A 26586-nucleotide genomic window follows, 5' to 3' on the forward strand; every position below is an offset into this window, starting at 1 on the left:
GTTACCAAGAGTTTGTGTTATCTATTTTAGCTTCTTAAGAGTCCAAAACGGCTCTCAATTAGACCCATTGCAGTCGTACATTACTGCAAACTATAATAATACTAATGAAGTTTAATGAATTATACTAAATTAGGCAGCATTAATATCTTTGAGGAGGCAGATGTCATTAGATAGCTAATGAAGTGGTCTTTAAATTAACCATCTACATTTCAATGCAAAATGTGTGTGGGATGATGCTCTGAACTATAGAACTGTCCAACGTGCTAAAACCTACCACTCAGGGGGGATACGCGGGGACGTGCGTGTATGTGTGCGTGGGGGGCGGGGGGGGGGTCACATGACTGCGCTTCTTTGCGCGAGCAGTGTGTCTATCCAAGCAAGTACGCGCCTTCTCTGGTGCACGCGCACACTTCCACCCTAGCATTGAGCGTTTGGGGCTCTCTCCTGGCGTGGGCTCTCTCCTGGCGTGGGCACTCTTGGTTGCATTCCAGCCTTCAACGTGCGTGCGGTTCTTTTTAGGAGCCTGTCTTTTGTTGGGATTGGGAAACGGGGAAGAGGAGGAGGAGGAGGGGGGGGGGAGGGGGGGGGTTCTCTCTCAAATATTTTATTAGTGAAGGGAGCAGAGGATTGTTCCCCATCATCAAGTGTGACTGCATCTCTGTGGAAGAGCGGGGAGGGAGAAGATGTAAGCAGCGGCAGTGCGCGTCTTGCCGGGGCTGCAACATGCAGAAGGGCATGCGGCTCAATGATGGCCATGTCACCTATCTGGCACTGCTGGCCAAGAAGGACGGAACCAGGCGGGGATGCCTGAGCAAGAAGAGCTCAGACAACACCAAATGGCACTCCAAGTGGTTCTGCTTGCTGCAGAACATGCTCTTCTATTTTGAAAACGACTCCAGCTCGCGCCCCTCTGGACTCTACTTGCTGGAGGGCTGCGTTTGCGACAGAGCACCCTCGCCTAAACCCCCTGTCTCTGCCAAGGAATGCCTGGAGAAGCAGGTAGGAATATATTTTTGGGATGGGTTTGTATGTGCATGTAAAAAAATGTCCAGGCTTTCAAGAATAACCACCAAGCTTAACTGGGAGAACACTTAAACTTGCTGTCATGTACTTTTTTCTGCATCTAATCCTGATTGCTGAGGCATTGCTTTTGAGGCTCACTTGAAACTGGATACAAAACTTTTAGTTTGGACTGCCACCTGGTGGAGACTGGCTGCCCCTGCCCTGCAGTTTTGACGTATTGATTTTAACTCCATGTCTTGATATTAATAGCATCCTACCTTGGCAACTGCGTCTGCTCGCTTTGTGGCGACATGATTTAACTGATGTAGCTCTTACATTAGTACCACACACAATAAGATACCCTTACTCGTTTCAAATGTGCTTCTTCATTCCTAAAGGAATGGAAAGTACTAGTTTGATGCAATGCTTGGTTGCAAGCAAAGTGAAACATTTGGGAGGTTGGAGGAGTCAAGAAGGCTGCTGCTGCTGTTGATGATGAGGAGGATCTTAAAACAAGCTGATGATGCAGTCGGTCTAAGTAAAATGTGCCCTGCCAGTTGCAGTCTTATGCAGCTATAACCCCTGGAAAAGAATTATGGAGTCAGAAGACTTAGAGCAGGGGTGTCAAACGTACGGCCCGTGGGCCGAATCAGGCCCGCGGACAGGTTTTATCCGGCCCGCGGGATGAGTTTGCTAAGTATAAAAATGAACCAACATTTTTGAATGAAAGAAACTGCTGTTCTAAATGTGTCCACTAGATGTCACAATAGCAATTATTTGCATCTTTGTAGATTATGCTACATATGTAAAAAAATAAAATAAACCACATGATGTTAGTGCACCAGTTAAGGAAAATGAGCAAACTTACATGAATGACATCCTGTAATTTGATTTTGATATAATTTTTTTATCGTAATAGATTGAAAATTGACACCAATGAGTTGACTGATGAACATTATCACATAATGTATTCAGAAAATATAAATAACGACAAATAAATAATACTATTAACCGCAACATGTAAGTGTAAAAAAAAAACAACAACATTATGATTTGTACATTTTCAGAATTTTCTTGTTCTATTTTTAAACAAAGAAAACAATCTGAATTTGTCTTTATTTTTAAGTTATCGTGCCGTGATTTTACCTGTCCGGCCCACCTGGGAGTAGATTTTTCTCCAGGTGGCCCCCGATCTAAAATGAGTTTGACACCCCTGACTTAGAGGATGTTTAGTCATTTGTTTAATTTTTAGATAACATGAAACAAACTGTAGTCACTTCAAATGGCAATATTCTGGCTATCAAAACACTACAAGAAATCAAGAAAATAAACTGTGGTAGTCAGCAACAGTTTTATGTTTACAATAAGCAGAGTAAAACAATATGGAATCACTTAATTCTGAGGGGAAAAAGAATCACCTTGTAAATACTTAATTTCCAAAGCGAACACATGCATCAGAATACATCTGTTCATTAGTCTGCAGTTAGAAAGGAGTGTTCACACCTTGGAGAGCTGTTGCACCAGGTGGATTGACATGAATCATGGCTCCAACACAAGAGATGTCAAATACATTTAACAAAGGAGATGATTATCAAACTTCATCAAGGAAGTAACTCATCACGCAATGTTGCAAATGATGCTGATTGTTCACAGTCAGCTGTGTCTAAAATCTGAACCAAGTACAAACAACATGGGAAGGTTGTAAAAGGGAAGTATACTGGTAGACCAAAGAAAACATCAACACATCAAGACAGAAAATAAAGCAATATGTCTTGAAAACAGTCAATGCAACAAATGAAGAACACATGTGCAGAAATGTGACTGAACTGTAAGAAACCGCCTCAAAGGTTTAAATACAGAAAAGCCAAACGAAAGCCATCATGAACATCTACCGGTAAACTGAAAAAACAAGGCTCCAATGGTCTAAGGCAAAGCAATTGTTGACTATGGATGACTGGATGAAAGTTACTGTATATTCAGTAATGAATCACAACTCTGCTTTAGGCAAGGTGAGGATGCTGGAAATTATGGTGCTGTTCCAATTACATTTTTGAAGACGACTGCCTGAAGAAAAGATGCTAATTTCCACAGTCATTGGTGATCTGGGGCTGAATGTCAGGTAATGGCACTGGGAAGATGGTTGTCCTTACGTCTTCAGTAAATGCACAAGTTTACATTGGCATTTTGGACACTTTTCTTATTCCATTAATCAATACGATGTTTGAGGATGATGACGATGGATGGATCGATGGACATAATTTTTCAAGATGATATTGCATCTTGCTGTAGAGCAAAAACTGTAAAAACTTTCATTGAAGAAAGATACATAAGGTCAATGTCATAAATAGCCCGGCTCGCAATCCAATTGAAAATCTGTGGTGGAAATTTAAAAAAAAGTGTCCATGACAAGATTCCTACCTACAAAGCTGATCTGACAACATCAATCAGAGAAAGTTGGAGCAAGATTGATGGAGTGTACTGTTTGTCATTCGTTAAGTCCATGCCTCACAGACTGCAAACTGTTATAAAAGCCTGAGGTGGTGCAACAAAGTACCAGTGGTGTGGTATCTTGTTTTTTTGACTCCATATTTTCTCTCAGAATTGAATGAGTCCTTTTTTTATTTCACTCTGCTTGATCAAAAAATATATTTATGATTTATTTTAGTATTTCTTAAAGCCAGAAAGTTGCCATTTGAAATTACTACAGTTTAGTGTATTTTTATTATCTGTGTTTTTTTTTTTACAAATATACAAAACTGAATGAACAACCTCCAAAACTGGTGATTCCATTTTTTTTCCTGGGTATATATAAAGAAATAAAGACAACAAGTCATATGGCTCATTTCAATTTAGACACTAAACAGAATCATTTGTGTCCTCATCAGAGTAGTAAAATAAATAGGAAATCTGTTGCAATTTATATAGGTAGGCCTACTGAACACTACAAAAGAAAGCTGCATTGAGAGGAAGAACAATTCTGTACACCAGTGGTCCCCAACCTTTTTGTAACTGCGGACCGGTCAACGCTTGAAAATTTGTCCCACGGACCAGGGGGTGTGTTATGGTATTTTTTTTTGTCATAAAAAAATACAATCATGTGTGCTTACGGACTGTATCCCTGCAGACTGTATTGATCTATATTGATATATAATGTAGGAACCAGAAATATTAATAACAGAAAGAAACAACCCTTTTGTGCGAATGAGTGTGAATGAGTATAAATGGGGGAGGGAGGTTTTTTGGGTCGGTGCACTAATTGTAAGTGTATCTTGTGTTTTTTATGTTGATTTAATAAAAAATTAAATATATATATATATATATATATATATATATAATTTTTTTTATTTCTTGTGCGGCCCGGTACCAATCGACCCACGGACCGGTACCGGACCGTGGCCCGGTGGTTGGGGACCACTGCTGTACACTATATGGTCACAGTGTTTATTTAGTCAACTAAAATTACAAGGTATCTATTAGGGCACTTTTTCCACTGAGAGCTACATACACAAAAACTAAAGGATGCAGTGCCATTTTGGTATTACTTACTTTTTATTTTTAATTAGAGTAAAACTACTTAAGTATATACAGTAGGTCTAGTTTTGCCAAGCAGTATAGCATATTTAGAAAATGTGTTCAAACATTCAATATTTAAACTTTTTCTTTCTAAAGTTGCCCTTATTTCCTTTCATAAAGTATCATCTTTAAATGTATGTAAATAATATTATCCAAAGGGCAAAAAATATCAAGCTACCAGGATGCAATTTGGGCACAGAAAAAGGTGTTTATTAGGGAGAAGCGTTTTTACAATGTTACATATTTGTCATGTGGTTTCTATAATAAGTAATTCCATCCATTTTCTTCCGCTTATCCGAGGTCGGGTCGCGGGGGCAGCAGCCTAAGCAGGGAAGCCCAGACTTCCCTCTCCCCAGTCACTTCGTCCAGCTCCTCCCGGCGGATCCCGAAGCATTCCCAGGCCAGCTGGGAGACATAGTCTTCCCAACGTGTCCTGGGTCTTCCCCGTTGCCTCCTACCGGTCGGACGTGCCCTAAACACCTTCCTAGGGAGGCGTTCGGGTGGCATCCTGACCAGATGCCGGAACCACCTTTACTTTATTTTGAGCTCCTCCTGGATGACAGAGGTTCTCCCCCTATCTCTAAGGGAGAGCCAACCCACCCGGCGGAGGAAACCCATTTCAGCCGCTTGTACCCGTGATCTTGTCCTTTCGGTCATAACCCAAAGCTCATGATCATAGTTGAGGATAGGGACGTAGATGGACCGGTAAATTGAGAGCTTTGCCCTCCGGCTCAGCTCCTTCTTCACGACAACAGATCAATACAGTGTCCGCATTATTGAAGACGCTGCACCGATCCGCCTACCGATCTCACGATCCACTCTTCCCTCACTCGTGAACAAGACTCCAAAGTACTTAAACTCCTCCACTTGGGGCAAGATCTCTTCCCCTAGCCGGAGATGGCACTCCACCCTTTTCCGGACGAGAACCATGGATTATTAAATAACTACACTCAAAATAATATATTACAATTTAATATATGTGAGATAAATATAATGTATACTTTTAAGAGGTGTCAAAAAATAATCGATTTTCAAATGAATCTCGATTCTTACTTCTTAATCAGTTAAAAAAAATCCAAACTCGATTAAAAAAAAAGTTTTGAATCGAGAATCCATTCTGAATCAAACTGTTATCCCCAAGAATTGAATCGAATCGAATCATGTGGTTCCCAAATAAGTACAGCTCTAATATTTGTATTAGCAGTTTTCTGGATCAAAATATCAGATATTGCTTTAGATTTCCGAATAAGTAACTATTTTTGAGTCAGTGTTTTGTAGCTTTTGTAATTTTACAGATTCCATGTCTGTGTCTGTGTTGTGATAATGATGTCTACGGCAGGGGTGTCAAACTCAAAAACAGAGTGGGCTAAAATTTAAAACTGAACAAAGCCGCGGGCCAAGGTTGAACAAATTAACCTTTTAATAGGGACCCAAACAAGTTTTGCATTGAATATTGAACAAGCAAGGCTTATATAGCTTTATAGTGACATGCAAAATCGAGTTTCAAATAATAATAATATTAAATTAAAAAATATCAATGGCATATCAAATACAATTTAAATAAAAAATTGAATGCCTCTTTTCTATGTGCCGCCTTCTGAGGTAAGTATCAACATTAACTTTTCCACAGACTAATACATTTGAAAATAAAATAACAATGAATAAACCAACCATTCAGGGCTTTAAACTGCTCAGTTTGCAACACACTGATCTAATCTGATGTGCCCAAGCCAGATACCTGCCATCTTTTCTTGGATGCTAGTTCATTAATGTCGGGGCTCAGGCTTTGAGCTGAGGCAACCTTCATTATCGAACGAAGGTGTTCATCAGTCATTATATCTCGTAGTCCACCCGGACCACAGTCTTGGGGGCGTGCCTTAAAGGCACTACCTTTAGCGTCCTCTACGAGCTGTCGTCACGTCCGCTTTTCATCCATTCTAACAACGTGCCGGCCCAGTCACAAGATATGTGCGGCTTCTGAACGCACACACACGTGAATGCAACGCATACTTGATCAACAGCGATACAGGTTACACTGAGAATGGCCGTATAAACAACTTTAACACTGCTAGAAATATACGCCACACTGTGAATCCACACCAAACAAGAATGACAAACACATTTCGGGAGAACATCCGCACCGTAACACCACATAAACACAACAGACCAAATACCCAGAACCCTTTGCAGCACTAACTCTTCCGGGACGCTACAAAATACACCCCCGCTACCACCAAACCCCCCCCCCACACACACACACCTTGTAGCATCCCGGAAGAGTTAGTGCTGCAAAGGGTTCTGGGTATTTGTTCTGTTGTGTTTATGTTGTGTTACGGTGGGGATGTTCTCCTGTTTATATGGCTACCCTCAGTGTAACCTGTATCGCTGTTGATCAAGTATGCGTTGCAATCACTTGTGTGTGCGTGCAGAAGCCGCACATATTATGTGACTGGGCCAGCACTCGGTGGACTGGATGAAAAGCGGACGTGACGATTTTCGGGAGGGGCAATGAAATTTGGGAGTCTCCCGGGAGGGTTGGCAAGTATGAGAATTAGCGGTGAATGCTGTGTTAGCGCGGCACCGCCGCTGTATATAATAGGCGGGCCAGCTCTAGTGTTAATTTGATATCGCCTCAAGGGCCAAGTGAAATTACACGGCGGGACAATTTTGGCCCGCTGGCCAGAGTTTGACACCCATGGTCTACGGCGACACATGGCGGTATCAGACGACACTGTAAGTAATTAGAGAGTGGCACTGTTTATACTTTTTGGCAAGGTAAAAAACATGTTTCCTATTTGAGCTGCAGTTTTTATGACATCATGTTTAATACATATCAGTAGATGTCATGAGTTTGTGCAGGTGTTCCTAATGTTGAGGTCATTGATTGCGCTGTATCTGCACGCAAAAAGAATAGATTTCAATCCATAACAAGAAAGTTTATATATGATTTGAATAAAAAGCATCACCACTTGATGTTGTTGACAACTCTTATTCAAAACTTTTTCATGCAAAGCGTGTCAGGACAAGACCCTTGTCTTGGGGAGGAGGTATGAGCTGATGACATGTAAGGTGACAGCTGCTCATGCAGGCTGCTCCACTCCATTTATTTTAGCAGTGATTAAATGCATTTGAAAGGCTTCAATTAGCATCACACTGTCTTCTGTTTCCCCATGTGCTTCTTGCGACAGGAATAAATTTGCTCTGTTTTGCATTATTGGTGTGACAATGACTGTTTTTGTTAATGTGTGTGTGTGTGTGTGTTTTATGTGATACATACAGTAGGTGGCTACAGTCAATGTAATGTACTAGGAAAAGTACTGTGTTCTCACTACGGTGCTTTTACACACGCAGTTTAGCTTGTCAGTCAGGTATGAATAAACACACAAAAACAGCTGTTGTTAGAAAGATTTTGCACCGTCTACACCAGAACCGCTACTTGTAAAAAGATGAAATTGGTCAAAACACCTCTACTGTGTTGCCTGTGCTATTAGTTTCCTAACAAATACACCACATAGTGGTTTGACCCAATAAATCGAATTGACTTGTCAAACAACTTAAGTTCTACAAAACACCCACTGTGACTTAATAGTGTTGTAGCCCAATCACCACCAAATTTGGTAAAACCTATTAGGGGACTGACAAGCATGTGTGTAAAATTTGATCATGATTAGATATAAAACATGGCCACGATAAGCCAAAACGCTTACAGGGGCACAAGCAGGATTAAGCAATTAATTGCCCATAAATCATTGACCATTTGTTCAATTATTATACAACTTTGAGGATATCTGTAATATATAAATACTCACATGTCTTTCAAAGTGTTTTACCGCATATACAAATGTCATTTCAAATGAATCCACCATACGGTACGGTGTTCATGTTAAAACTTCAGAATCATCATAAAGTGCAGATGCAGTGGTATCTCCACTTAGAGTACCTCAATTTAAGAGTGTTTTGAGATAAGAGCAGTCTCTGAGCTTATTTTATGCTTAAAGTTGCAAGCAACATTTTGAGTTATACGCATCCCCGCCATTAGTTGGTGTAGCAAATGCCACAGTGAACCCCGTAAGATCCTCTCTAAACATTTGGTCTTACTCTCTAGAGATCAACATAACTTTGTTTCCCAACCATGGGAAGAAAGAAAGTGAAAAGGACAGTGTTGAGAAGAAGAAGTGGATGATATTCATTGAATGAAAAAAAGAAATCCTCAAAAACATGACCCGAGCGTTTCGCCGACTTGAGCGTATCACTAATAGTCTGAAGTAGAATGAGTCTAAAGCCAGAATGTTCAAATAAATATCTAAACGGCGGACATTTATCCATGAAAATGTGGAAAAGTTGCTGATGGTGTGTTTGACAGAGTAGCAGCCCGAAGGAGATACTGTAGAAGTCCACTCTCCAAAGTAAATGCTGTACACCATTATTACATTACTTCAAAAAACTACTATAGTTGTTAGCAGTACATTTTACTGTATTGTTTTTGTACAATATTTCTTATCCAAAAGTTTGTTTTCCCTTTTAAAAGGCATGTTATTTGTTAAGACATTGTTGTTTTAGGCACCATTAAAATGTATGTTAATTCAATTCAATGGGAGACATTGATTGGACATACAGGTGTTTTGAGTGAAGAGCTCCATCACAGAACCAAATAAGCTCTTAAATTGAGGTACTACTGTACAGGATTTTAATTGGACAGCGACAATACACAAGTCACGTCCAGTAGGCTGTTTGAATTACTGATTATTAGTATTTTTTGTGTATACACCAGTGTTGTCAAACAATTTATTTTTTTTATCAGATTAATCACAGGGTTGCTCTGGATTCATTTCAATTAATCACTATTCAAAATAATTTTTAATCTATATTAATCCATGTTTCATATTAAGTGAGGGACGGGAATATGTTTTTACTTACGTATCTATTAATATCTTATGATTAACGTTTAACATCATGTTCATGTTAACAAAAAACTGTCTTAATAAACATTCATCCACATTAATGTGGTCCTGTTACTACTGTGACCTTTCATGATATTATTCTAGTATTTCATGATAGAAACGCAAATTTTCTGCTGAGTTTGCATTATACTTTGTCGTGACTGCTCCAGCATGGGTTTTTTGTACTCAAATTTCCCATTTAGAGGGCCAACGTGGTGTTTAGCATCTGTTTAGTCTGTTACTACCAGATCAACAGCCCATTTGCACATGGCTGACAGTAACAAACATGCTGAGACTGTGTTTCAGTGTTATCAAAATCTAAATCAGCTTTATTGTAAATTCTTCACATGTACTAGACATACAAGGAATCAAAATTATGTTTATGCTCTTAAAATCTGACATAGTCTAAGATGTAAGACAGACACCAATGTTGGCAATGTTCAAACACTTGTATTTAATTGTGCACATGACAACTGAAAGTATTTTATAAAACCTATTTCATTGATTTTAATTTTAAATTATGATTGTTTTTATGAAGATTTTATTTTCAGATTTTTGCCCTCTTTTGCCCTTTTCTGAAAAGCCCTTTAAATTACCTTGTGAAAGAATTGTGCTCTATAAATAAACGTGCCTTGCCTTGCCTTAATTGGACAAACTGCCTGAAATGCCAGATCAATTCCAGGGATTTTGAGTCATTTTGGGTTAATTGCATTAAAATTTTTTATCAGATTATTAACGTTGATAGATCAATCTACATCAATGCATTAATATTGACAGCCCTGGTATTTAAATACATTTGAAAATCAAATTCCCATTCTGCATTACATAAAATAATAAAGAAATAAAGAAAGAAAAACAGTGCCATCTGATGCCTCCAATGCAGAGTGGCCACTGTGTACCACACCATGTATTTTTCAAATGTGTGATACCAGCACACTTTGCAGCACACATGCAGCTGTCAACCGTGCCTATGCCTGTGATGCGATGAGTTAAGTCTATACACTGTATGTCTAACCCATGAGAAGCCCATGTTGAAGCAACTTTAACTGAGCGGGTAATTAGGTGAAATGAGGAGAGGGAGTGGAATCAATGCTGCAGGTGTCTGAGGGCATGCAGATTTGTAAAAAGAACGACACTCGAGTCGATGAGCGAGGCTGCAGAGGTCTTGTGAGGCGACACTACACCGCAGCTCGAGCATTAAACGAGTTACATATGCAGATGCTGTGTCTGTGCGTGTGTTTGTGTATGTCAAAGCCACAGGAGGAAGGGCCATGCGAGTGGATTTTATCAGTGTGTGACAGGGGAAGGGACAATGCAGTGAATCGATGCCAAGCCAACTGCCACCTTTGCAGGCATACACATGCTTTTTATAGCCTCACTCCTCGTACAAAATAAACAAAAAAAAAAAGCATCCATCCCTCCTCAACTATCGCTCCCTTCTCAATGTAGTCTTTGTAGTGTTCCACTTTCTTATTCTCCATTTAGAAGGCGAGCAATGTTTAAACCCACTGTTACTATGGCAACCCCTAATTGCATCTGAAAAAGTGCATTTGAAGGGGCCAACAAAATGTGAGAATAAGAGTTGTTATTGTGCACTTATCGAAGAGACAAATGGGAGAAATATGAGTAAAAGTGGGTCAATAAAACAAAAAGAAACAATTTTCTGTACAGCCAAGTTTGTCTAATGTTATACCATTTTATTTTGGATAGAAAATATTTATTCAAATATATTTTTAAAATTCCCTATCATCTTACATTAAGCTAATTAATTGCAAAATACCTCAGGGAATTATGTTAACTGTTATATTATTTACAATATATACTGTTTAAATTTACCCCATATTGTACTAAATGACTTTTCTTTAGCCAATCAGATAACTGATCAGACTTTCTTAATGTACATTCCATAAGATTTTTACGCTTTTAATATTAAATAAATGCCCTTGAAATAACAAAAAATACCACTAGATAATTTTACAAATCGATTAAATAAACAGAAACATCATGGAAAATGTTTAAGTTTATTAATATATGAACTGATCATTTACATATTTAAATCGGTCATAAAAATAAATATATTATTCTTGAAACAAATAATTAGTATTTTCAAAGTAATTAATACAGAATTATATTCCACAGTTTAATTAATAAATCAATTCAATACATTGTTTTACAATTAATATTTTAACTGAGAGTTGTTGGTTTTTTGCTGGCAATTTTGAAAACATTATTTCAAATTTTATGCAGAAGAGCTTAAAAAGCATCAGATATATAAGGTGATAAAATGGGCCTAAATACAACTTTAAAGCTCACAAAATATAGAGGATATTGCATAAAACAAGTTAATAAATATACAAATATTTGATGTGATGAACTTTTAAGACTGGGGGTTGTTTCTATGTCGCATAGGACACACAGTAAAATCAGTAATTGGTAATTACCGTATTTACCGTAATTACTGCAGTTTTTTTTATAGTTTGGCCGTGGGTGCGACATATACTCCGGAGCGATTTATGTGTGAAATTATTATCACATTACCGTAAAATATCAAATAATATTATTTATCTCATTCGCGTAAGAGACGAAGCAAATGGCAGCAATCGTCACGCACACGTCAGCAATCGTCAGTCACACGTCAACCAATAAGAATTCGGCGGGGGAGGGTCATGGCAGAAGTGCATTGTGGGTCATGGTATGCTAACTGCTATATGCTATACGCTACTGCCGTAGCTATTAAAATGGATCACATCAACATTGGCTGTAACTTACAAAAACTGAGAAGGGCTGAACTAAAATGGCACCGAAAAGGAAATCATATACTGCAGATTACAAGCTGGACGCAGTGAAATATGCAGCAGAGAACGGCGATCGAGCAGCAGAAAGAAAGGACATACCAGAGACGACTCCGGGGAGGAAGATTTCATCGGATTTATCGATCGGGAGTGACAGATGACAGATAGCATGTTCTATATGTTATAGTTATTTGAATGACTCTTACCATAATATGTTACGTTAACATACCAGGCACGTTCTCAGTTGGTTATTTGTGCGTCATATGGCGTACACTTATTCAGCCTGTTGTTCACTATTCTTTATTTATTTTAAATTGCCTTTCATATGTCTATTCTTGGTGTTGGATTTTATCAAATACATTTCCCCCATAAATGCAAATTATACTCCAGTGCGACGTATATATGTTTTTTTCCTTCTTTATTGTGCATTTTCGGTTGGTGCGACGTATACTCCGGAGCGACTTATAGTTCGAAAAATACGGTACGTGTGCAATATGTATTATTTATTGCAATTTTTTTATTTATTTTTTGTTGTGTTTACTTGTGTAGCTATATGTAGAAATCGCATCAATGAAGTGGCAGCTGGTTGCATCAGCTCTGTGCTCTTTTCATGTATTTTATGTTTCCCTCTTGTTTTCATGTGTAGCTATATGTAGAAATTGCATCAATGAAGTGGCAGCTGGTTGCATCAGCTCTGCTCTTTTCATGTATTTTATGTTTCCCTCTTGTTTTCATGAGTAGCTATATGTAGAAATTGCATCAATGAAGTGACAGCTGGTTGCATCAGCCCTGTGCTCTTTTCATGTCTTTTATGTTTCCCTCTTGTCTTCATGTGTTTTTACCTTATTTTATGTGGACTTATTGGATCTGCACTGCAACCACATATTTCCCCATTATGGGATAAATAAAGTCTATTCTATCTTATCCTGAATCATGACTGTCTGTTATAGCCATATAGTTTTTAGATGTCAGACTGATAGATCGGTTGCTGCAAAAATGTACTACTGCTAACTAGGGATGATACTCGAAACCGGTTTTCCCGGTTGTTTGATAAGAAAAGAACCGAGTCCTCGGACTCGAATCCCTTTTTGAGAACCGGTACCCGTTATCGAGACCACTATAGTAAAGGAAAAGAGTTGATTCTTTATTCGAATCCCGTCCGGACCAGAAATGCTCCGTGGGACATCACAATAAATGACGTCACGTAGCTCAGTCATTAGGCGCAGATAGCGAAAGCAGGAAAACAATGGACGGGAAAAAGCGCTCCAAGGTGTAATAAAGTTCAAAACAAAAGCTATAATCCATCGAATAACTTTACTGAGAGATTTTAGCAGGGTAAAACACATGACGAACACTTTTACGACCAACCGGAAACATAGCAACGCACCTCCTTTACGGCAGCTGTCGCAACGTTCTTAAAACAACCGCAGCACATACATATATATACAACATATCTCCCTTTTTTAACTTTTGTTTTTCTTTCCTTGTAAACAAAACAAAATCACACTGTAGATGTGTTGTCTGTCTAATTATAAATAATGCAGACGAGGCGTGTTGGCTGAGTTCTTGACGTTTACTTTCACAGCGTGGCAACATGCAACACTTTTCGGGGCTACCGCGCATGCTCGTAACTCCCGTTGCATGCTGGGTAGTGTAGTTGTTATATTCTCTACCTCATAACATTTTTCCCCCATAAAGAAATAATGTCAACTCAATAAAGTGTATTTCTTTTTTTAGCTTTGACTTTTCATTTATTAGCATTGTAACCACATTTGCAAAGAACTTTTCTCTTCATAGAATGTTCTTTCAATAAAGAAATAAAGTGCAAAAATGTCAAAGCATCATAACAAACAGTTATGTCAAATAGCAGCAGAAGTGCACTTTTTGGAGAGCTGTATTATTTTCAGTTTTGTGCCCAAGGGACTGATTTTATTTAACACTATATTATTATTTATACACCTATAGTGATCACAGAGACAGGTTGTTTTTGTGTTACTGTATATATTTGTTTCTCTGAAAAATCCCACTTAATATACTTTGGGTAACAACAGTCAATATTTATTTATTTTATTTTATTTTTTTAGGTGGGTAAGAGTCAATATTTATTTATTTATTAGATTTTATTTTTTTATTATATAATAAAAGTGAGCTTTTGTTAAACCAAATATTGTGTGTTTTTTTCCATATACAACAACCTATCTGGACTCGATAAGAGAATCGATAAGGAATCGGTCCGATAAGAGGATTCGATAATAGGCTCGAACTCGATAATTCCTTATCAAACATCATCCCTACTGCTAACTGTTGTTAGTGTGCATCTTCCCTTGATTATTATTTAAAACTGGATAACAACGTATCTCAAAACGTAAATGGTAAATGGGTTATACTTGTATAGCGCTTTTCTACCTTCAAGGTACTCAAAGCGCTTTGACAGTATTTCCACATTCACACACACATTCACACACTGATGGCGGGAGCTGCCATTCAGGGCCCTAACCGCGACCCATCAGGAGCAAGGGTGAAGTGTCTTGCTCAAGGACACAACAGACGTGACGAGGTTAGTAGAAGGTGGGGATCGAACCAGGAACCCTCAAGTTGCTGGCACGGCCACTCTCTCAACCCGCGCCACGCCGTTCCTGTACACAATAAAAAATATTGGCGCATTAAGATGGGAAACAGAAAATGTGTTATTGACAAATACTTGCGTTGCTCCTTATCAGGAAATATGAAACGTTGCTCGGCTACACGGATGATTCACTCTTGGCATTTGGGGTAGATGAAAAACCAATATAGTGGATTTTTAGGGGCTCATTTACATCAGCGCCTTTACCGTATAGAGGCTCTGTCTATTGTTGTTGCGTACTGATTGAGGGGGTTTGTGAGCTCAGAAATCTTTGAGAAATAAATTTGATAATGTAACATCTTGCAGGTGTTTGTGTAAAAAATATTAGTAGCAATACATTAGATTAATGGTTCCCAAACTTTTTTCATTGAATACCACCACAGAAAACACTTGGCTCTCTGAGTGCCACTATAATGACCAACATTAAAATACAGTAGCGTAGTAGGCCTAAATATTTATTGAAAACAAGGCAGAGGTTTTATTTAACAAGTTCATTGAATATGTTTGGCCTCTGTAACATTACACACAGTTTGAACAGTAACAATGTGTTTGGATATTTAATTAAGGGATTATTTGGCGTACCACTAGATGGAGCCCGCGTTCCCGTAGAATCACTGTAGTAGATAACATTTGTAATGTGAAAAGGATGTTGTCTTATTGTTGTAACTATTGTAACTCCCTAACTGACGAGTTAATTGCAAAATTTCGGTGCAGTAATATTATATTTTGTCTGCCTTTTGTTTGTAATTTTTTAATGATGTGTAGAAATTCCTAAAGTTTGATTACATTTTTTGCAAATTCACATAATTATGGTATAATTAAAATTGTATTTACATTTTATACTGTGTAAGACTTTAAAAAATAATACATCTCACATAACTTGAAAAAGAAAAATCTATTTGTACAGTATGCAGGATCTAAAATAAGCTAAACAGCTAATTTAGACTGTAATCAGATCTGGTGGTAATTGACTGTCCTGATGTACAGTATGTCACATGGATCTGCTATCGCTATCAAGAATCTTCATTGCAGCTATTCCCTTATGGATCTTTTGCATGGTTACATATGTTTAAATCCTAGTATTTCACTCATTAGAGAATGTGGATGACACTGATGCACATATTCGCTCAGAGCTAGGAAAATAGGAGAGTTATGAGCGCAATACACTGCTTAACCTTTTGTACAATTCTGGTGAGAACACGCTGCAGAGCTACTGCTGACAGTTTCTCAGACATGGCTGTTAATGCAACAGGAATTATGATCTCTTTCTTACTCTGTTTTCCAGTATTACTTCACTGTCACGTTCAATCACGACAACCAGAAAGCTTTAGAGCTGCGTACAGAAGATGTCAAGGACTGTGACGAGTGGGTCGCCGCCATCACACAAGCAAGGTACTTGAACAATATACCCTCATGTTGTCAAAATGTAGGTATATGTAGATGTGTAGTAGTTTATGTGAACTTATCACACTGTGACTTTTAAAGGAGTCACTACTGGTCATTAAGCATTAGCATACGTTGAATTTTTATGAACGAATGTTAAGGAATTGCATCTTCAAACAACGGGGGCAAGTGGGGTGCACTAGCTGGCTGCGACTAAGGATGGGCAATATGGCCTAAAATGTAAATCGCGAAATATACTGCAGCATCCTGCAATAATTATATACTGTGTATCACAACATATTATTTGGCCTGTAAATGATAATATAACCATCTCAAAATGGGTTACATGGGCTCCTAATTGGGCTGTTGACATATGTGGTAACATATTGTGCTTCCTGTTGTATTATTTTATTAAAATTACTGTAATACAGTATTAAGGTTTTTGCTAATTTACTGTTAAAGGGGAATTGCACTTTTTGGGGAATTTTACCTATCATTCACAATCCTTATGTAAAACAAGAACACATGTTTTTTATTTTGTTTTTTTTAATGCATTCTAACTTGTAAATAAATGAGAACAAAAGTTGCTTACATTGGAGCCTATGGGAGTCGCTCTATTCTGCTTATAAAGCCCTTAAAAAACCTCTAAACACCTCCATTATTGTTTTATTTAAACACTGTAAGTATATATGTAATGTTGTAACAGCCATCTTGCCAGCTCCGGGTATAAATTGGCTCTCAAACTTTACCAACTTCTCAGTTTATTTTACTATCAAGGTGTGAGGCATTATTTATGATCTAGAATTAAGTTTCACGAGCTCCTAGACGATGCAGCAACTCACCAGCTGAGGATGTCAATACAGCAGCATGAGTAAGTTGTCTCCCTCTGTGACAAATGTAGCTAAATGTAGTCCCTTAATGTTAGTGCTTGTAATAACAGTATCGCTAATACCTGATTTAATATTCAGATCACAACATGTAGATGGAGTATTGTTGGCGGTTTTTGGATGGTTATTTATTGCGTTTTATGGTCGGAATAAATGCACTAGACACAATGACGTCATGCCTTTCATTGGCTTCATTGTATGCAGACTTTTATTTACTTTTACTTACGAGTTAGAATGCTTTTTTTTTTTTTAAAGACATACTGTATGTGTTATTGTCCCTCATAAGGATTGTGAATTATAGGCAAAATTCTAAAATAAGTGCAATTCCCCTTTAATAGCTGGTTGCTTTCTGTTGTAACATTGTTCTCTCTACACTTTTGTTAAAGTGTACAAACCATTTATTCTTTTGTTATTTGGATACTTTAAATTAGTTTTGGGCGATACTATACATCTGGGTATCGATCCAGTATTGGCCATACAAATGCTGATACTTCAAAATTTTCAAAACCATTGAATGATTAATTTTTCATTATACAATTATAACCAGACAAAAACACAGTTAGGCGGTGGAACAATATCAATTAAATATTTAATAACTTTTTTTTCCCCAAAGCCCACGTGTCGAGTTATTTACTGAGCTTGCAAACGATAACAAAATATTGATGTAACCACTGTAGTATTGACCATACACTGACACTAAATTTGGTATTGTCACTATTGATATGTGTATCGATCCGCCCACCTGTTTAAAACCAAGTGCTCAAGCTTAGTGGTTAGCGGCTAACATATCCCTTTGACGGTGTATAGTGTAGCATGTTTAGTTATTCCTAGTCCTCAAGTGATAATGGTACGTGTATCAAACTTAGTTTATTTGCTGCCAATGAGGAGAGGATTGCTGACTGAGAAGTGGCTTTGCACTGTGGAGGGACATTAGCCACTAGCTGCCTAGCAGGGAAGCTTTATTGCGTTCGCTTGTCAAATTTGCGAGACAAACGTACGATAGTGTTAAAAGCTCTATCGTCGGCTGAATTTATATAGATAGGCCCTGCGATGAGGTGGTGACTTGTCCAGTGTGTACCCCGCCTTCTGCCCGAATGCAGCTGAGATAGGCTCCAGCACCCCCCGCGACCCCGCAAGGGACAAGCGGTAGAAAATGGATGGATCTCATATATCATGAATATTGCGCAACCCTAGCTGCGACCAGCAAAGGTGCTGCTGATTCAGTCTCAACTAGTTTGGGCTGAAGAACAGTATGACATCAACAACAGGAAGTCAAGTTACATCCCCGCGATGGAACAACTCCTTCCAAGAGCATTATTCTTATACAACAGTACCATTGAAACGAGTTAAAAACATTCAAAACAACATAAAAAACATGTTTGTTACATTTTCCAATGAAAGTCAAATGCACTTTCTGACACAAAAAAAATTAGATTTTAATTAAGTAGATCGGGCAGATCTGTCCAATGAACGAGAGATCAAGCGGACACAGAAAACTGAGCATTGCAATCACTCTAAATGTCAGCGCTGTGCATTTGTGTGATAAAGGAGCAATTGATTGGCGCTATTGATGGGAACTTTGATTGGTGCTCACTTGGGTTGTACGGTATAACGGTTTGTGGTACAATTTGTACAATTTGTGGTACTGGTATAGTATCGCGGTACTAATGAATCAAAAACTGTACCATACTCTGTTTGAAAAGTACCAGTACCCGGGCATGACGGCGCATCGTCACGTCATGACATTACTGGTTTTACGAGCAGCAGAGCTTGTTCGGCAACGCACAATCATTGAGTACTTACAAGCAGACAAGGTGTGTAGACAGAAAAGGGAGAACAGACGCATTTTGGCCTCAAAACTAAATATAAATTTACATTTTGGTACCGGTACCGGTACTAAAATATTGGTATCGTGACAACCCTAGTGCTCACTCTAAAGCAACGACTTTTACTGTACAGAAAGTTAGTAGCCAATGAGTACACAGCAGAAGCAAAGCATGGAAGACATTTGCATTGTTTTACACTGCCACTGGAACTTTTTCACGATGTACCAAGAGGCAATTGTGTGAGTTTGAAGGAGTCGTCGGCTTTGATTTTCAAGCTTATTTTAGCATTCATGTCCAATATTAACAGTGGGTGAAGAATAGAAACATTGTTCATACAGAAGTGGCATTTGTATCTAGTTTGATGCAGTATAGCTGTTATACAAGTTCATATGTGGACTGATCCTGAAAAGGTACCATAAGTTAAAATTATACTGATCAAAGATCGGCTTTGTCTTTGATTCAGCCATTGAAACGGCCCATTGAAACGTACAATAATGAGGTCCTTTTGATGTCTGTGTCTGTTTGCGTGTCACTGTAGTTACAGGAACTTGGCTACAGAGCATGAGACCCTCATGCAGAAGTATCTGCATCTACTACAAATAGTGGAGACGGAGAAAACGGTTGCCAAGCAACTTCGACAACAGATCGAGGATGGGGAAATTGAGATAGAGCGGCTAAAATCAGAGGTAAACTGCCTTGTGTTATCTTTCTAGAAACATGTGTTGACTACTTTGGAGGCGGATTACAGCTTGAGGAAAATGGCTTGAAAATAAATACCGAAAGGTTCACGGGACAAAAATTGTGCTTACTTTTTATATATTTGTCCTAAAAAGAAAGCTTTTATAACTTCAGTATCTTTTGTCAATATTACATCCAAACAAAACAGTAGTCTAATGTTTAACAGAAACCACCAGTCAATCAATGACAATTTGTAGAGCAAATGCATTTCACTTTACTACAGAAATGGATACATCAGTCTGAATAGAACCTTTTCAGTAAATGAATCGGCTACTTTAGTATCTGAAACTACAATCAGCAGAACAAATAATTAATGGGTCTGTTTAAAATGCAGACTGAATAGATGCCCTTATTATGGAAGTATTAAGTCTTTTAACAATGTTCTAACTAAAATGGGGATAAATAAAACAAGAATAAATTTGATAAAATAGGTGCAATTTTCAGACAATTTTTAAGTGTGAATGTTGTCTGTCTATCTGTGTTGGCCCTGCTATGAGGTGGCGACTTGTCCAGGGTGTACCCCGCCTACCGCTCGAATGCGGCTGAGATAGGCTCCAGCACCCCCCACGACCCCGTAAGGGACAAGTGGTAGAAAATTGATGGATGGATGTAACTATCTACTGGATTTTACTTTGAATGCTAGATCGCAGGGCTGCTGAAGGACAATGAGAAGATCCAGTCCAATCCAGAAGTACCGCCCAGTGATGATGACACAGAAATCAAGAAAATAAAAAAGGTGGGGAACTTGAGTGTGCATCCACATTTAGCAAGCAGGTTAAAAATAACCAAAGCAATGAAAAGCAACTGAACGCTTTCCCGCAGTTGAGAGCTCTTCATCCGATATTCAGTCAAGCAGCTGCTCTCTCGTTGAGGGCTCCTTCGACTAAAAGCACGTCACTCTAAAGTTGGCAGCCTGCTCTGTGAACTGAAATGTTCACAGACCAGTGACATATGGTTTCCACCACCGCAGATTAAGGAAACCAATTTTAAGAGTGGTACTTAAAGCTGAGTTTTGAACCAAGCGATCTGTGGTATGCTTTGGGTCGGTAAATCTTGATCAGGTGTGAACATCAAAAAAGTATTTAAGAAATGGGAATGCAATGAACCATGAATGAAATTTTGTATCCAGCATTTTTGTTTTGTAGAAGAATACAATATACCACTGATTCCCATCGCAGGTCCAAAGTTTCCTACGAGGCTGGATTTGCCGCAGGAAGTGGAAAACCATCATCCAAGATTACATCCGTTCACCCCATGCGGAAAGCATGAGGAAGAGGAACCAGGTGGTGTTTAGCATGCTGGAGGCCGAAGCGGAATACGTCCAGCAACTGCACATCCTGGTCAACAACTTTCTGCGGCCTCTACGCATGGCCGCCAGCTCCAAGAAGCCACCCATCACCCACGATGATGTCAGCAGCATCTTCCTCAACAGGTAGTGAAGCAGCCGACGGAGACGGTGGTGGCATTTTGCAAAGATGAAAAACTCATGACTGTGCCTATTTTTTTTGTCAGCGAGACTATCATGTTCCTCCACCAAATCTTCTACCAGGGCCTGAAGGCCAGGATAGCCAGCTGGCCAACCCTGGTGCTGGGTAAGAATTATGGCAATCTCTCCAAAAATACACACTGACATTTTCTGAAAGGTGGGCTGTAGTTCTCAGGATGCTTTGGGCCTCTACTTTCTTGTCTCCTAAAAGGCCTCTTGAATAGAATAATCAAGAATTTATTAAGTGCAAGCCATCTGGACAGACTCCTTGTTCATCAAATTTGAATCGCAGATAAAAGTCACCAACTTGCAAGGAATCTTCACCACGCTTCTCTGTTGCCCGCAGACAGGCAGAAAGCAATCTGCCTTCTGTTGCAGCCAAATTTGCTGATTTTGACTGAGACTTTAATCAAGCTCTCAAAACCGCACTCAAAAGAAGCACACTGGTCTTTGCCAACTTGGAGCTGTTGGTGAGGCCGTGCATCTTGTAACAGTCAAAGGGAAGTCAGCTTGAAGCCTCTTCTGTCTGCAACACCCAGCCTTCTTTGCTGTCCACTCCATTCCATCTCTTGTCTTTGCCTGCTTCAGATTCCAATGACTGTGTCTTGTTGCATTACTTTTGGTGTATAGTGATTACAGGATAGCATTTGTCTATCGGCCAAGTCTGTCAATATATATTTTTTTTTCATATGACTATATTTTCAGGCAATCTTCCATTCTCTTATTCAATTATAGTTTTATGACAAAGCAGGGAAAAAAACAGCTCGCCAATCCATATTAGGCGGCAAAAAGTTAAAGTATGCTTAACAAGGTCCTGGTTTGAAAACTGAAGATTTTACCCAACATAATTCTTATTTATTTTCCCAGCTGACCTCTTTGACATTTTGCTGCCCATGTTAAACATCTACCAAGAATTTGTGCGGAACCACCAGTACAGCCTGCAAATCTTGGCCCACTGCAAACAGAACAGAGACTTTGACAAGCTGCTGAAGCAGTACGAGGCCAAGCCTGATTGTGAAGAAAGGACGCTGGAGACATTCCTCACTTACCCCATGTTTCAGGTACCCACATCAAGACAAACATGCTCCTTATTGTGCTTCACTGCATGCACTGCGGCATGAAATTTTATTTTCCCCACAAACAACACTTACAACAACAGTTGTTATCGCTTGGGGAGTGCAGGTATTTTATAGCTTTTATTTAAGTGCAATCATAAATCTGGCCATCCCCTCCTTCAGGTTTATTGGGAACTGAAAGATGGCGTTTAAGTGTACGTATTTTAATTGTTAATTATGGCCCCTGCAGTAACTGTACATTTCACTTTTATAATCACCACATCAGTAATGCAACAGTTATGGCCTATAATGTATTGCATCTATTAGAGCCGTTTGTGTTTTCTTGCCTGTGGTTCTAAGAGCTCGGTAATGACTTGACAGTATTTCTTGTGAGGTGGCAACAGTTGCTAAGTTTTTAATGGGAAGAGAGGGTTTTTTTTCTAGTTATCAAACAGATGTAAGGACATAGATGTGAAGTGATAGACTATGGGGGTATATGGGACACACCTCTTAATAATTTAGGTAAGAAATAATCACGGATTAGATTTAGCTCTACCATAGTTTTAATTATTTTTCATAACCAAATATGTAGACTTCAAAAGCTCTTGAAGCTGCAAAAAACAACTCTATATGTTCTTCTATTTTCCCCTTCCAAATTGATACTCTTGAATAATGTACAGTGGTACCTCAGTTTTCGTTAGTAAGCCATTAAAAAAATGTATACATTTTTCCAATGAGAAATAATTTCATTGTTACAGACGCCAACAAAATAATAACACTAAACACTGAACATTGAAAACAAACTGAGGTGATCAGAAAAGTGTGGCATGCGAAAACCAAGAAACCACTGTACAATAAAGTGTTAAAACTACTTGTGATTTCTGGAACTTGTTTTTAATTTCAGGATTTGTCTCATGTTTCTCTGTCAGATCCCTCGTTATATCCTGACCCTACACGAATTACTGGCTCACACTCCTCATGAGCATGTGGAGAGAAATAGCTTGGATTACGCCAAATCGAAACTCGAGGAACTTTCGAGGTACATCAATGTCTGTCAATCATTCAATACCGCAAAAATTAACTGCCAAGACTTACAACTAAAGATAAGCATTTGACTAAAAGTCTTTGTTTTACAAATGATAAAAGTAATTGATTCTTTTTTTTTATATATATATTTTTGAAATAATGGGACAATCGCACTATGATGGGTGGTATAGTTTGCAATAATGCCCCTCAACTTCCAATAATCAACTTGATGGCCTTCTTTAGACAGCATATCGGTTGAGGCAGAATCAACAGTGCCTCTGCTGGTTGCAGTCAAGTAGTGTACTCCCTTTTTACCACAATTGCTTCAAGCTAAAATTAATCAAAAATCAATTAAGTTATGAATATGCCCATCTGTGCACCACAGTTCGAAATTCACAGAATACGTTCTAAGGCATAAATTTGTTTTCATGCACTTTTATTGTCAGACCAACTTGGAACCCCGTTGATTCACCTCAATGGGAGTTTGTATAAGGGGATATGTTTTGTTTTGATTGTGTCCCTTATGATCATGAAGGTAATTCCAGTTTATTTGTTTCAGAATAATGCACGATGAGGTGAGTGAGACAGAGAACATCAGAAAAAATCTGGCTATTGAGCGAATGATTGTCGAGGGCTGTGAAGTGCTGCTGGATACCAGCCAGACATTTGTAAGACAAGGTATGCATGTTTGATTTCAAACATTATGTTGGTCTACAGCATTTCTGGCATTTTCAGTTAGTTCTAATTAACAGCTCTTTGGTTGTTGTAAACAAAGGCACGTTAATATTCCTCACCTGTTGTTTATTAAACAATCCAATGTAGATTAAGATATGCTTAACAGTTAAATACAAAGAAAAACAGTCTACATCCCAGCTTTGTATTAGTGATGACAAAGGTAAATGAGCTATGGGCCGCAAATGGCCCCGGAGTAGGACTTTGGACAAATAATGAAAATGATACTCCAGCATAAGATCTAGAAATGCTAAAAAGCGTTTGAGGAGTTTGTGGCAAGTGAGATGCAGATTGGATGAAAACAGTGTTCTTAAATTAAGGTTTGTCTACTCTTGTCAAGAACTAGGCTGTGTCTGATAATACTGACCTTCCACAGGTTCTCTGATACAGGTGCCAATGAGCGAGAAGGGCAAGATAACCAGAGGCCGTCTGGGTTCTTTGTCTCTGAAGAAGGAAGGCGAGCGCCAGTGCTTCCTCTTTTCCAAACATCTCATCATCTGCACTCGAGGCTCGGGGGGGAAACTGCACATCACAAAGGTACAGCAGAAGCATGGTATCACTTTATTTAGAAATTTCCAGTTTTATAAAATCATTCAACAGCATTTGTGTGCCACATTTGTGTTACAGAATGGTGTAGTGTCTCTCATTGACTGCACACTGATGGAAGAGACTGAGGGTGCCGATGATGAGCGTAAGTTACAGTTCATCTATCCATCCATTTCCAAACTTCACACAGCAAAACTCCAACAGTGATTCAAACCCAGATCTCCTGACAGTAAGGCAGATGTGCTAACCACTATTCTACCATGCAGCAAAAGTTACTGTTGAGTGCAAAATATATAATACACTAAATACAGTGCTGTTTCAGCCAAAGTAAATGGGTGCATATTTTGTTCTAAACACACCTAATGTCAGCCAGGTATCCAGAGCCCAGACATTAATATAATAACGTCAATATCAGCACCTTGACAATAATTATATTTAGTTCTACTGTTTTGTTGACCACCCAGAGATCTAATAGCTATGGGAGAATAAACAATGTGTGAATAACACAATTTATAATTGACCTTGAAAACAAGTGATATAAAGAGAAGGAGAATGAGCAGAAGGAGGAGGACAAAGAAGAGGAGCAGGAAACAGCCTCATGTTGCAGATCGATACTGAAATATCGATACGAAATATCGATACCACCAATACCTGATCTTGATGCTCCAATATCAATGCTCAAATCAAAATATTGATACTTCCGTTATTTGCTATAATGTATAGTATTAACAGGAAGACAGTGTAAAGAAACTAAATCACTGAGATCTTGTCAAAATGAAACACGATTTGTGTGAACTACTTATTTCTCCGCCAAGGTAAGTACAGTAGTACGTAATGCGCAATCGCATCAGCGCTATGCTCAGTCATTCAGTCTGTCATTTGTTTATATAAGAAAACTTTTGACAATGAAATTAAGTCACTTATGTATCATTTTATTGTAGCCTAATTTCAGCGACTACATTCGTTGAATATAAATAAGAACGCACTTGTTTGCATTTTTTTCGCCTTGTCATTTTATATAGTTTGAATATATTCCCCAGGAGCTTGAAATACATTACTTTCTCAATTTTACCAGACACATTGGTTAAATTAGCACAAAGTATTGGTATCGAATCAGTATCGCTGATACCAGCCTGAAGTGAAAGAACGAATAAATGAAAATGGAAAATCAGTGGTATCGCACATCCCTATTGGAAACATAATCTTTTGTTTACCACTATTTCCCGCTGCCTACTATTAGCTATATTACCAAATGTCTCCAAATAGCTGTCTGGGAAATTTGTCAAACCCACCGCGAAGTATTTTGCCACAATTTGCTGTCCGTGAATTACTTCCGGAAATGTTGTTCGATCTCCGCATGCGCAGCCACCATTCCCGCCGTCAGATTGGTTTTCGTCAAACTAACTACCGTACACAGAAAGGATTCGGCGGTGACACTTACCAAATCTCATTTTGCTCTTTTCATTCGTACTTAGGGTAAAACGTACTCAATAAATGCAGGGGAAAGTCAATGTTGGTCATGGTCCTAGTTTGTTGATGTTTGCAAAGTCTGACAATGGAGTCTGACGTACTGGTTTGAACCAGGTAATTCGAAGGAGCCAAATTGGGTATAGCGCCACCTGCGTTTGCGGAGGTTCCTGTGCATTAATGCTGTGGCAACTACATCAAGTAAGCTCATTTATTTTTATTTTTTTCAGGATATAATCATGTGGAAAATTGTATAAATTATTAATTTCATGTCATCATTGATGCTTATTTTAATATAATGTATATATTGTTTGTAATAGCCACCTCACTCCTACCCACTTCTCTAAAGTGGGCTGGCTCAAGGTGGAGGACAGAGTTAAACAACTTGCACTGAGCCTAGTCTATAAAATCCACTACACCTCCCTGATACAGAAGTACATGTCAAACTACTTCCTTAACGTAAATGACCGCCATAACCACAACACCAGGGGGAGCTCCACTAACCACGTT

At 38.6% G+C, this 26586-nt stretch overlaps 1 protein-coding gene and 1 long non-coding RNA gene across 4 annotated transcripts in view; one reads left to right on the top strand and one right to left on the bottom strand.

The window, feature by feature from the left end:
- The first annotated feature begins 614 nt into the window (after nt 1–614).
- LOC133632373 (ras-specific guanine nucleotide-releasing factor 1-like) overlaps nt 615–26586 on the top strand; it is a 67828-nt gene continuing 41856 nt past the window's right edge. Inside the window, exons 1-11 of one of the 2 annotated variants that reach the window (XM_062024766.1) lie at nt 615–999; nt 16216–16322; nt 19565–19712; nt 20408–20500; nt 20943–21196; nt 21277–21356; nt 22118–22311; nt 23235–23344; nt 23891–24009; nt 24440–24600; nt 24691–24754. In XM_062024766.1, the coding sequence (XP_061880750.1) occupies nt 724–999; nt 16216–16322; nt 19565–19712; nt 20408–20500; nt 20943–21196; nt 21277–21356; nt 22118–22311; nt 23235–23344; nt 23891–24009; nt 24440–24600; nt 24691–24754 (1606 nt within the window). In that variant the 5' untranslated portion in view covers nt 615–723. Of the gene's footprint in view, nt 1000–16215; nt 16323–19564; nt 19713–20407; nt 20501–20942; nt 21197–21276; nt 21357–22117; nt 22312–23234; nt 23345–23890; nt 24010–24439; nt 24601–24690; nt 24755–25949; nt 26278–26586 lie in introns of those variants that run through there. The other variant, XM_062024775.1, reaches the window with a different exon arrangement.
- Nucleotides 9321–26198, bottom strand: LOC133632386 (uncharacterized). 2 transcript variants are annotated; one of them, XR_009821674.1, is made up of 3 exons: nt 26051–26198; nt 24431–24585; nt 9321–14943 (listed from the first exon to the last, which is right to left on the bottom strand). It is a non-coding gene; the product is annotated as an uncharacterized LOC133632386 (long non-coding RNA). The 2 variants fall into 2 exon arrangements; XR_009821675.1 differs by lacking the exon at nt 26051–26198 and adding an exon at nt 25902–25965.

Source organism: Entelurus aequoreus, linkage group LG02, assembly GCF_033978785.1.
Source record: "Entelurus aequoreus isolate RoL-2023_Sb linkage group LG02, RoL_Eaeq_v1.1, whole genome shotgun sequence".
Classification (NCBI taxonomy): domain Eukaryota; kingdom Metazoa; phylum Chordata; class Actinopteri; order Syngnathiformes; family Syngnathidae; genus Entelurus; species Entelurus aequoreus.